Source organism: Pipistrellus hanaki (assembly GCF_964339955.1).
Source record: "Pipistrellus hanaki genome assembly, chromosome: 3".
Classification (NCBI taxonomy): Eukaryota; Metazoa; Chordata; class Mammalia; order Chiroptera; family Vespertilionidae; genus Pipistrellus; species Pipistrellus hanaki.
The window spans coordinates 22,990,221-23,003,762 of NC_140505.1; the positions used below are offsets into that span (position 1 = coordinate 22,990,221).

Below are 13,542 nucleotides of genomic sequence, written 5' to 3' on the forward strand. Positions count from 1 at the left end.
TAGTTTCTCCTTTTAAAGGCTGTAACTCTTTAATGGTTTTAACCTTTTAATGGCTAAAGATATCTGTGTACCTACTAAACTATTTAGTGCTCTCTTAGAAAACATACACATTTACATTATTCCATAATGTTTTATCTTAAGGAAAATGTATTTTCTTTTCATTTTTAACAAGTCAGATTTAATTTCAATTCCGATTCCTCAATTACTATATATAGCTTAAAATTTAGCTGCTTAACACTCTGATAATATCCTATATAATAAAAGAGTAACATGCAAATTAACCATCAATCCGCTACACCACAAGCCATGCCCACCAGCCAATCAGGAGCGAATACGCAAATAAACCTAACCAAGATGCCTAAGGCCACAGAGGGCAGGAGGGAGGCTTAGGTTTCCCTGGCAATGGAGGAAGCCAAGCTTTCCACCTGCCCTTGCCGGCCTAGGCCTCCACTCAAGGCTACAAAGTTTCAATGATAGGAGAAACATAAATCCAAACAGAAATGGTGACAACCAGGGAGCTGAAAAGAGCAGGAGGCTAGGGTTGCCCCTGGCAATGGAGAAAGCCAAGTTTTCTGCAAACCCTGGCTGGCCCAGGCCTCCGCTTAAGGCTACAATGTTTCAATTATAAAAGGAACATAAACCCCAAAAGAAATGGCTGCCACCACAGAGCAAACAGGAGGATTGCCTCCGCTCTAGGCTACAAAGTTTCAATTGTAGAAGATAAATAAACACCAAATACCAGGGCCTTCGCTTGGGTTGCCAGGGGGTGTGGTCGGCCTACAAACCACCACAGGCCCCTCGCCCAGGCCACCCCACACCCCAAGGGAACCCCCACCCTGATCCGGGACACCCTTCAGGACAAACCAGCTGGCCCCCACCTATTCATCTAATAAAAGAGTAATATACAGATTGACCATCACTCCAAGACACAATATGGCTGCCCCCATGTGGTCAAAGATCCTGCCCCCATGTGGACACAAGATGGTCACCACAAGATGGCCAGAGAGGAGGGCAGTTGAAGGGACCAGGCCTGCAAGGGAGGACAGTTGGGGGTGATCAAGCCTGCAGGGGAGGGTAGTTGGGAGTGACCAAGCCAGCAGAGGAGGGAAGTTGAGGGCGACTGGGCCTGAAGGGAAGGGTAGTTAGGAGGGACCCAGGCCTGCAGGGGAGAGTAGTTGGGGGTGACCAGGCCTGCAGGAGAGGGCAGTTAGGGGCAAACAGGCTGGCAGGGGAGCTGGCAGGCATCAATCAGACTGTCAGAGGAGTGGTTAGGGGGTGATCAGGCTGGCAGGCAGAAGCAGTTAGAGGCAATCAGGAAGGCAGACAGGCGAGAAGTTGGAAGCCAGCAGTCCTGGATTGTGAGAGGGGTTTCTGACTGCCTGGGCCTAAATGGGCAGTCGGACATCCCTCGAGGGGTCCCAGATTGGAGAGGGTGCAGGCTGGGCTGAGGGACACTTCCCCTCCCCCACACATGAATTTTGTGCACCAGGCCTCTAGTTTAGTCATAAGTAACACAACAAATTTGAAGGTCTCCCAGTAATCCAAGGCTTAAAAATACAAATAAGTATATAGAAATCAGGTTTGTTTTGGGTTTTTTTTTTTTTTATTATTATTTCAGAGAGAGAGAGGGAGAAGGGGGGAGAAAGAAACATCAATGATGAGAGAGAATCACAGATCGGCTGCCTCCCACCTCTCCCAACCCCTCACCAGGGATCAAGCCTACAACCTAGGCATGTGCCCTGACCAGGAATTGAACCACGACCTCGTGATTCATGAGTTGAGTTCAACAACTGAATTAAAATAAACTGAAATTCTAATGTGAATTTACTGTATTGGTTTACTTAATTTATTTATATGTATCACAGATACTCATGAAAACCAAAGAATATCCTTCTGTCACAAAAAATAGAGACTACCCATGTCCTTACATTTGTCTCTAATTCTCTTTCCTGGCACTGCAGCTCTTCAGATTCTCCTTCCTCAGCCTCCTCTTCTTCCTCCTCTGAGACAACAGAATTGGAGACTATGACAGGAGTCCAGCGCAAGCATTCTGGATCTACATCTACAGGTCGCAAATTCAGCTGAAGCTTTGTCATGTGATCCTGAATAAGTTTTTCCCGGCGGATAATTACAAATCTGAAACCAAAGAAAAGTTTATAGCAATCAACAATGTACAAGGAGTTCCTAACAATGAATACAGAACTATAACGCCCAGAAAACCTTGGAGATGATGATAAATGCTTAAAAAATAGCAAGCCTGGGAAGCTGAAATACAGAAATATGCCATCACATGAGATAGCTACAAAATATGAAGTTAGATAAATACTTAACACTCAACAACAATGGATGAAATTATTTTAACCATTTATTAGCTCATACTCCCCACCTCAGAATTCCTGATACTTTCCTGAACTTACCTCCTCCATATTTCTAGCTCAAACGCCTACTTTCTAGATAAAGATGAACTCTTTCCTTTTATCTATATTTCATTTTGTACCATATTATATGGAAATAAATCATAGGTATAATTTATGTGAAATTGTTTCTAGGGTTGAAAAAACTCCCAATACTAGAAAGTAACATTCAAACATTAGGAGGAAGGTCAAAAATAGTTTAGAAAAATATGATCAGTAGTACCAAATATCATAGAAAGGAAAATAATGTATGAGGATCACCAAATGTATGATTTATATTAGTTATGTTCTTCCATCAATAATTTGGCTGCCTCCACCTAATTATCCTTCAAAGGTATACAAAAGTATGTAATACTCACTGGTCACTACGGAAGTCCAGCATTCTTAGGTGGTGGAGTGTGGAAGTTATGTCTTGAGGACAAATTCCAGTCAACTTACTTAACTTCTTAATGCTGATTTGCTTGTCATTTTGGTGATAAAGGCACTCCAATATTACACTTTTCCAATAAGCCATGTAGGAAAGACGACCTAGATCGGATAATGGTTTCTCTGGAGACCCTGCTTGGCCTTCGCGCTTTGATAACAAATAACCTAAAGAAACCCCCAAATTACAAGTATGTCAGAGAGCCTAAATTAGGCTAATTCACCAACATAACAATACCCTCTGCCAAAACCAATCTAAGTATTGTAAGCAGTAATAATTACAAAAGCAAATTCCTTCAAGAAAAATCATAAAGTTGCAAAATAACTTGAAAACCAATTTGCAGGAAGATTACATAATTGTCTACAATGAACATTAGGCTAGTATCATTTGGTCTATAATTAACATAAACACCGTTATAATACTCAAACTGTTACAAATCAGGACTTCATATTGATGGGCTGCATTAGTAAGTTTAAGGCAATTTTTTTATTTAATGTACTAAAGAAAACCACCCTTGCAATGTTTTCCTTGGACCACTAGATGGCAAGAGCTATCTCTGAATTAAATAATACAAAAGAATGCCAGTGTTTATGTAATCCTATCTATTAAGATTGTGGTTCTTTGAGAGGGAATTAGATGACAATTTCTCACTTCAACCAAAGCTCTCCTCACAATTACCTATCACCCTGATTTTTGGTAAGCAGGAATGAGGGTGTCACTGTGAATGTATAATGGTATTACTTTGTCCTCTTGTCTGGTGCATGACTCTCAAGAACAGGAAAAAGGCATAAATTATAAAAGAATGTGTCAAAATGGAGATGCCAGAAGAAATGTTTTTTGTCATTAAACATAAAATCTGTATAAGAATGGTAATATGGGAAAATACATTACATTACAAAAAAATAATTGAAGACAAACACTGTAATCATAGATTGCATATCTCAAAAAAAAAAAGACTAATCAGCATAATATTTCCTCTATGTCACTTAATGACATCATATGATCAGTCATGAGTCCTATTTTCAAAACAATATATCAGTATATCAATATTCACTCTCTACTACTAATCCAAAAAGACCAAGGAAATTTACAAAATGACTAATTTTATTTCCAGTAAAATATGGTCATTTGTATAGTCTAAGACCAAGGAGAATAAGCTTCATTGGACTATATAAGAATTAACTTCTTGCCAAAACCAGTTTAGCTCAGTGGATAGAGCATCATCAGCCTGTGGACTTAAAGGTCCCAGGTTCGATTCTGGTCAAGGGCATGTACCTTGATTGCAGACACATCCCCAGTAGGGGGTATGCAGGAGGCAGCTGATCGATGTTTCTCTCTCATGGATGTTTCTAACTCTATCCCTCTCTGTAAAAAATCAATAAAATATATATATATATATATATATATATATATATATATATATATATATATTTAAAAAGAATTAACTTCTTAACACTGGTGATATAATCATCTGATATTTAGAAGGATTGCATATTGTCAAAATCCTTAGTTTAAACCATTGTTTCTGAATATTTTCAAAATATTATTTTTAGCAGTATCTGAGAAAATATTCCCTCAAATATCACTATTTTATAATCAATATAAAATTTATTATGAACATACATTTACTTTCTAAGCAAGATTATCAATGTGTAAAACAAAATTCAAGTCCCACAATGATATTTTTAGAACAATTAGCTTTCAATAATTAACTCAGATTAAATTATTTCCTTATCATTTAATTTTAAGATTTTTAAAGGTGCATCACATATTTTTAACCACTAAGTAGACAGTCTATAACTAAAAAATGATGCACACATTTTGGGTAACAAAATTAGGGCAGGTGCTGTACTTCTTTATTAATATTAATTTAAGTAGATAAAAATGTTTAGTATTGTTGTGAGTTAGAATAACTACATAAAACTAAGTTCCACTGTAATTTGACAGTTGCAAATTCAAGGAAGTTAATAATAATAATCCTAATATTAGCTATTTAAATATTAGCTATTTAAAAATATTTAATGTCCAACCAAAAGAAAAAAAAATCATGACTAAGTTTTAAAATTCTATACAACAGTATAACAAGCATTAAATCATCTGCAAATCTTTAAAATATTACACACACACACACACACACACACACACACACACACACACACTCTCATGGTCCATAAGAAGATATTAACAAAAAATTATGTTACAGTACTTACTGAAATCGATGAGAAACCTGCCATACCCCTTACGCTGGTATTGGGGAAGAATCATTATACAGGAAACGTTGTATTTCTGTTGGCAGTGCTTTTCCTGGTGGAGAAAATAGAAGCCAAGTTTAAAACAATAAGCTGATAAGATGAATAATAATGCTAATTACTAAGAAACAAATACTAATAGTCAAAACCACATCTCTGGTCCTTTGGGAAAAATAATGCACATCAAGAAAAAATACCCCACTGGGAGGAGATAGGATAATGTTAAGTCATTGCCATTACCCACAAAGCAACTATCCCAGAAGAATAAAATTATAAAATAAATGATGCCATCCAACAGCATCTGCCACTCAAAATCAGTAAGTCAATGCCTAAAATGAGCAGAGGAATCTGAGTCCCAATCACTTTGCAAAGCTACAAATTGTGAATCAATATGGCTCGCCAGAAATTATACGATTCGCCATCAACTATTTCAAAGCTTATTTTATTTCCTCCTCTGGGGCTACACAATGCACTCCCACCTCCCTATAAGCTATACCTAAGTTTACAAATAATAGTCCAAAAGTGTTAGGTACACTATATTCTTACAAACCAGGTAATATAACTAAAATTACATCTAACTACTAAAATAGCCCAATGACAAAATCCTTATATAGCCAGCTGACCTTCTACTTATTTTATTCACTTAGATTTTACCGTGGGTTTGCTCAAATAAAAAGACACCTTTCATGTTGTTTGACTACAAAACAAAACATTTTTCTGCCAAAACCGGTTTGGCTCAATGGATAGAGCGTCGGCTTGGGGACTGAAGGGACCCGGGTTTGATTCCGGTCAAGGGCAAGTACCTTAGTTGTGGGCATATCCCCAGTGGGGGTGTGCAAGAGGCAGCTGATCGATGACTCTCTCTCATCGATGTTTCTAGCTCTCTATCTCTCTCCCTTCCTCTCTGTACAAAAACAATAAAATATATTTTTTAAAAAAATTTTTTTTCTCCCAACAGAATAAAAGATTAAAGGAGAAAAATATCCTGTAATAAAAATTTCTTCTTACTCTTATTTCTATGCTTAAAATTCAAATTAGGAAGGGAGGATTTAAACAGAGAACTTAAATAGGTAATGACTGTGTTTATTTCTCAAGTTCTAGCTATTATCACCATGGGAATAGAAGTCATTTAAAACTTTTCCTCTTGAGTATTTCCAGCAGTTTATGTTTCTAGGAGAGTATATAGTCTGTTGAATGTTACTAGGTACCTTCTAGCACTTGGTATGTTTCTGAATGTTCCTTCTAGTTTCCTTTCTAAAAAGCTAGATGGCACTCAGAAAGTCCTGTACCCTGTAGTATCTCCTAGTAAGAACCAGTAAAGATTATTTCAGATTTACATATAAATTCAAACAGATTTTAAGCTGATATACTTACTTTAGAAAAGTAGCCAACAAGGTGGCAGCCCTTGACATCATTCTGTGTTAGGACATAAAAAAGAAATGGCTCCACATCATAATAGAGTGTTTTGTGGTCAAGAAACAACTTTGCCAAGAGACACAGGTTCTGACAATAAATGGTACTCACATTCCCATCAACCTAGAAGAAGAAAAAAAACAGAACAAAATGGTCTTTAGTTCCAGAATAATTCAGGTCAATTACAAGCACCTCTGAGTATCCATAGTCCAACCTAAGAGAAGCTGTCAGTAATCAGAACACATTGGAACCTGGAAACTATCCCTGGAAACAGCAGGATTATAGTAATACCTGCTGTTTTAAAACAACTGTATTCAACAAAGCATGAATAGATAGATAAGGAGTTGATGGCCATTTTAAAAATAGCACTTTTTGCTTTTAAAACAGATTGACTGCAGGAATCCTTCAGATGGCAAGCTGATCTGTTTCCTTTTTTCTTTTTCTTTTTTTACAAGTGTAACCACTTCTAAAATTCCTATGTAAATAAAACAAGGAATAACTGTAACCTAAACTGTGCCAGCAGCCAGAAGCAATGTAGTCTGGCTGCCATGACCAGATTTATCCCCAAATAAACTACTGAGGGAGATTTAATTAAGCAGGTTCCCTGGCAACCTGACAAATGGGATATTTGTTAGTCTCAGGCTGGCCAAGATCAGGAGCACTAGGCTCGTTGCTCCCGACACCCTGAGCTCTTGGAGTTGCTGGAGCTTACTTTGATGAAAATGCCAATGAGACCCCCCCTAAGACACTGGGATTTCAAGACTGAAAACTTTTGAACAATTTTAGTAATTTAATATTACTTCTTTTAAATATACACCAATATATGCTTGAGTTGAGGAACAATTTGCTCTGAAACAGTCCTCTACACCACATCCTTTCCCTTTTCCCCCAGGTGAAGCATTTCTGTATTCCTCAACTGAAATACTTAGGGAAGATCAAGAAAGTAAAAACTGAGTAGACCTGACAATCTGAAATTCTATCACCTAGAATTCTAGTAGTGTAAATTCTAGTGATTAAAAATACTGAACATATGGCAGGTACTCAATAATTGCCAATCAAATCACAAAACTGTGGATCAAGATATTCAATACCACTAACAACACAGAATAATCACAAACATAGGTAAGTCATATCATTATGAAGCCAGGAAATGCATTAATATTTACTACTGCTAATTAAATATACCCGAACAAAATATTCCTTTAAATAGAGCAACAGAAATCTTTTCATTTAAACGCCCTACTTAATAGATTCAAAGACAAAATTTAATCACTTCTAAACACATATATAAAACCAGGTAGCATTTTATAATCAAATCGAGTCTTACAAATCATTAATAGTACTTTTCCCTTTTTAATGGTACATAAAAGATATGTAATATATAATTGATCATTAATTTAATGAAATATAGACTTATTTTTAGATCAAGCTTGTGAACTTGGTACAATTTGTATTGGCCTAATTCTGCTTTTCATACAGCAGAATTATCTGAATAGTGAATAAACAACAGTAAAATAACATTTCCCCCAAAAAATCAAGTTGCATAATTAGATACAATACAGGTGGCATAATATTTGAAATGGAGAGGACAACTACTAAACATCTACTTTACCTCAAAGACAGATATGTTATTCTTTCTGTAAATCTCATTGGCAGGAGGATGGAACCAACCACATTTCTTCATGTGCTGCTGTAGAATAGTTCTACTTTTCATATATTTTAGGCAGAATTCACAAAGATATAGTTTAGGCAGCCTATAAACAATAATTAAACAAAAAAAGGGACAAAGTTTAATATTTTATAAAACTAAACTTTCACAATAATTCTTTTTTTACTCTCATTACTACGTAATAGGTAAAAAGGTAGAGAATGTATCATTAACCACATATATCAAATGAAAGAAATAAAAAAACTTAAAGATAAAACTAATTTGGGTAATAGTACCCAACTAATAGCAGTAGAGCAAGGATGAGAAATCAAGACACAAAATTCTATATTCTTCCTATTTGACTAATACTTTGCAGTCTTCCCTTTGACAGACACACAAAAAAATCTCACATTCTTTACTCCTTGATAATCTCCAGTAAGTAGAAAATAAAATCTACCTTCAGAACATACCAATAAGTGAAGAAAACTTTGTCAAATTATATACTCTTTCTTCCTTTATTTGGTCACTCATTCATTAATATCAGAAAATCAACATTTGTTGAATTTGTACTGTCAGGCCCTGTACACTAGGCATACAGTGTTGAGTAAAATGGACATATAGTGGATATCATAAAAGCAGATTTTGTATTTCTTTTTAATAAAATTGTAATACTGAATATGTTTTTTTTCCAAATTAGGACATATTATAGTACCTCCTTCTTCCACCCCTGGAATTCTGGCTTTCCCACTGGTTAAATATCATATTCAATTCTGCAACTCAAAAGCCTATTACTCAACAAGTGACATAAAAGTTCCAATTATTCTTCCAGATGTTCTGTTATTACTTCATATTTAGTCTTGCTATTTTAGCAATAGCTTAATAGGACTTCTACTTTATAATGTCATTTTAATGGGGAGCTAGGCAATAGAGTTAAGTGATCAATAAAAGTTAAGATCGGTTCATAATGGAAGGAATATAACCTAAATTAAAAACCAGCAAGTTTTATGCCTATTTCAGTCTGAGCCCAGACGACCACATGGCTCTTCTATTATAAAATACACACCTCTGATAACCCTTACATCCTGAAATGTGTCCAGAACTGATCATGCCTTAGTAATCTGAGATGACACCATCATTAAAATTGCATATGCAAAATCCTGAATTATACCATGACAAAAAATATAACCCAAATAAATTACTTTATCTTCTCTTCTCTCATATAAGTAAGGATTGAGGATGAAGGAAACTTTAAAAACTTAAAATTTAGTTTCTATCAGTTTGGATAGCTATGCTTTAAAAAAGATTACCCTGGAATTTAAAAAAAAAAAAAAAAAGGGTAGATTAACATACATGTGTTTGATTTGTTAAAGTGTGAAGACCATACTATTTTTTCAGGTTCTACTTTAGAAGCAGTTTTTAAAGAATAATTATTTTTTTGAGAACATTTAAATTCAACCAAACCCTCTCCAAAGATATATTTATGGAACACTAGTCCTGTATGTACTAAGTGTTTCATGCTAAAATAAGGGTAGGAAAGGGCGTGTGATTTTTTTTTTTTCCTTCTCCCTCAGGGATTTACATTAATTCTTCCTATACCACATCTTATTTTTAAGCTGCCTTTCAGCACACTAAAAACTTCCAAGGAACTATTGAAGTATAATATTCTAAATGTCTATAATATGCAATACTATTTTCCAAAATCTCTAATATTAGCCAAACCAAAACAACATAAAATTATACATTAGTATAAAACTTATTCCAAATAAAGTACTGAATAAAACAAAGGACTGACATTATAAAATAAAATCAAGAAGCAAGACCCAAAACATGAAAAAGAAAAGTTCCCTAGGCTACTATGTTTATTTCCTTTGCAGGTTGTCTCAAACTACTCAGAAAGGAATGGCAGCAGGATAAATAGCTTTTTCCTTCTTTACCATCAGAATTAAAATATCTCAAAATAAAATGGCCCCAACTGCCAGACTGTCTTCCTGAATATCTGGATTTTGAATAATTTCTTCTTAAAAGAACGTAGAAGAATGAGGTTCTCCCTATACAACTGTAATTCATGCCCCTCACTATTCTACTTTTCTTTATTTACCTGTGCTAAATTCTTAATAAGCAATTATTTGAACTTGTTGCAACATGAAGATACAGAAGAATCTTTGAGTGCAGTTTTACTTTAAGAGCTAAACATTACAACTAAATATTCCCAACAGCGTGAATCTGAGGAACCTAAACAAAATTCTGTGTTTTTAAAAATAATGGGGGGGGGGGGGGGGGAGGAAAGGAGGAGTACAGATAGAAAAGGAGAGAAAGGAAGGAAAAGAAATGGAAGGAAAGGAAGGAAATATGAAGGGAAAAAAAGAGCCAGTGAGTGACAGGCCATAACTTTCTCCAGGTTATGGTAAAGATAAATGCCAACTTTAAAAGCATCTAATTAAACTTTTAGGTCTCGGTAGGTAAGAATAAAATACAACTTATTTCCTAAGGTCTATGAGAGAAGCATAATTTTTTTTTTTAAAGCTCTATTGGGTAAGCAAGTTGTTTAAGACAACATCAGAAAAAATGAAATATCTGAGAAAACTACTGCCAAATCTTATCAGGTAAATTATGAGTTCATGCTATTTCTCTTGAATAATAGTAAAGCATTTTATTGATGAGTAAAAAAAAAAAAAACTTTAGCAGATCTTATTATATGAAAAATAATAAAGTAAAAGGAAGCAGAAACATGATCTACTTCATTCCAATTCATTCTTGCTGAAAACATTTTAAAAGCCTCTTACTTTACTATAATCAGGCCCACTGGGATGATACTGCTAGTCTAAAGGGAATCATCTGATAAAACTCCTGAAAAAACAAAGTGTTTTTCTAGTAATAGTACCAATAACTGCAGTTCTGTCACTGAAAAAAATGTATCATCAAGAGTGAACATTAGATCACATGAAATAAAGTGTAATTATGGAAATTATGAATACTCCTAATCCTAGAGAATATTGCTGGCTGCAGCTTTTGTCTTCTTCTTCCTGACAGCATCTCGGACTTGATTATTAAAATAGGAGTATGGTTGCTCTGATCAACTTCATCATGGGGTGTAGCCTCCACACTTGAAATTTATTCTAAAGTCAGTCACTATGTTGATACCCTAGCCTGTGAAAGTAGGACTGAGCTACAGCTGTGTGCTTTGGAAGCACTGCTTCCCTTACTTCTACAATGATGCAAATATTCTTCCCATAAATTCCTTCTTGGCTTAATCATACCACTCCAAATGAAGTACTACTATTGCTTTATTGTTGTTTCACTTTGTTTTGTTTTATTTTTAGGTCAGGGATGCAAGATAACTTAATATACAATGCATACATGGCCCTGGCTCATATTGCTCAGTGGTTACAGGGTGCTGTTCCTCACACTGAAGGATCTCGGGTTCAATTCAAGGTCAAGGGCCTGTGCCCGGGTTTCGGGTTTGCATGCAGAAGACAACGAGTCGATGTGTCTCTCTCATATCGATGTTTCTCTCTTTCTGTCTCCCTCTGTCCCCCTCTCTCTCCCTTCTCTACACTCTCTCTGAAAAGCAATGGAAAGCATATCCTCTGGTAAGGATTAACAAAAACAAACAAAAAACAATGAACACACAAATGTTTGATATTATGGAAGATAATGCTTAATTCTACTTTCCAAAAGATATTTTCCTCTTATGATCTTTTCGTTTGTTTGCTCTAATTGTCCTCTTTTTACATGCTTTGAAATTTGCAATTTTTAAAAGTGTTTAAAACCTTTTAAAAAATAATTTAGAAGTAATTTAGCATAGAATGATAAAGTCATTAATAAAGTAAGGAAACACAACTGTTATTTGGAAAATATACTATCTCTAAACATTTTCATCAATTCAAGTTTAAAAGAACTCAGAAGTAAAACAAGACAAAATTCATTTAAATAGATATATATAGTTTTTTTGCCTGGCAGGTGTGGCTCTGTGGTTGAACATCAACCTATGAATCAGGAGGTCCTGGTGTGATTCTCTAATCAGAGCACATGCCCAGGTTGTGGGCTCAATCCCCAATAAGGGGCATGCAGAAGGCAGCTGATCAAAGATTCTCTTTTAACACTGACGTTTATATCTCTCTCACTCCCTCTCCCTTTCTCTCTGAAATCAATAAAAATATATTTTTAAAAAGTTTAAATAGGTATACATAGTTTAATTTAAAAAATGCAACCAAGGAGGGGTTTGGGATGGGAATGGGGGAGAGGGGAGTTGAGGACAAATATGTGATACCTTAATCAATAAAAAAATTTTTAAAAAATGTTACCAAGATAATTATGAATACAAAGACAGAAAAAAGTCACAGTTATTAAAGAACCTACTAAATTACAGAATCTTTTCTGATAAAAACTTCGGGGAAACTTCGACAATAGATAAGAAAATGTCTAAAATTCTATTTAAAGTCAATGAAATTTTATAGCTCCTGTCCAACTGCTGCTCTCTGATTCTTATATTTATTTGTTATTTTTCTGCTAGTAATGTTTATTCCTTCACTGACAATCAATTCCCTGAAACGTGATTAAGAAGTCTGATTTTAGTGATAATCTTGTCAAAACAAAATGTAACATTCTTAATGAAACCTTTTAACAACCTTGACAACAGCTTCATGGTTCAATTCTTATCAATATTCTGGTTAAGCAAGTGCTAAGACTGACTCTATTTCCATTCCTGAATCAATTGATTTCCTCTCTTCCCCTTGAGTAGAAGAGACAAGGTACCTGTAGTAACAGTCTATCTGTACCACAATCCCTAAATCAGTTGATACACACATTGAACAAGCTTTCTTTTTTAAGTTGAGCACTCTTGTAATGATCATAGTTTGCAAAGAAAAGAGCTCACTAATAAATGGTACTATTTTATTTAAAGCTAATGAAGAAATTAATCCCTCAGCATATTTCTTCTTGACCATACATCATCTTGGCTATTCAGAACTCCTAAGGAGCAAATTGTCTTAAATACCTGAGTTCTATACGTAGTTGAAAAATTTCCTGCTCTCTTTTAACATATATGTCATTTTATATATTTATATATAATATATATTTATAACCTTCTTTAACAAACTCAGATTATTGTTATTCCATGATATAAATAGAATGCTGCTTTGAAGACCTACCAGTGTTTAGGGCTAACAGACCTTGTAATAAATGGCTCTCAATTGCTGTTTCATGAGCATGTGGGTTAGTTTCCTGGAGCTTCGCTTTCTCTTCTGATTTTTTTCTTTTCTCACTGAGTCTGTCTGTAATAACATTCTCACTCCTATTTTTCTATTTCTGCTAGACTTGGAAACTAGACAGCAATTTATATAAAAAGAAAATGTAAAAAAAATACTGAGTTTTAGTTTTTTAACAAATATACTA

General features: G+C 35.0%; 1 protein-coding gene across 3 annotated transcripts in view; it reads right to left on the minus strand.

The window, feature by feature from the left end:
* Window positions 1–13,542, minus strand: part of KAT6A (lysine acetyltransferase 6A) — a 97,105-nt gene that overhangs the window by 14,039 nt on the left and 69,524 nt on the right. For all 3 annotated transcript variants that reach the window (XM_084879769.1, XM_084879768.1, XM_084879767.1), the window contains 5 exons: window positions 8,113–8,254; window positions 6,462–6,623; window positions 5,049–5,142; window positions 2,774–3,005; window positions 1,929–2,136 (listed from right to left, as the gene is read on the minus strand). In XM_084879769.1, the coding sequence (XP_084735895.1) occupies window positions 1,929–2,136; window positions 2,774–3,005; window positions 5,049–5,142; window positions 6,462–6,623; window positions 8,113–8,254 (838 nt within the window). The remainder of the gene's footprint in view (window positions 1–1,928; window positions 2,137–2,773; window positions 3,006–5,048; window positions 5,143–6,461; window positions 6,624–8,112; window positions 8,255–13,542) is intronic.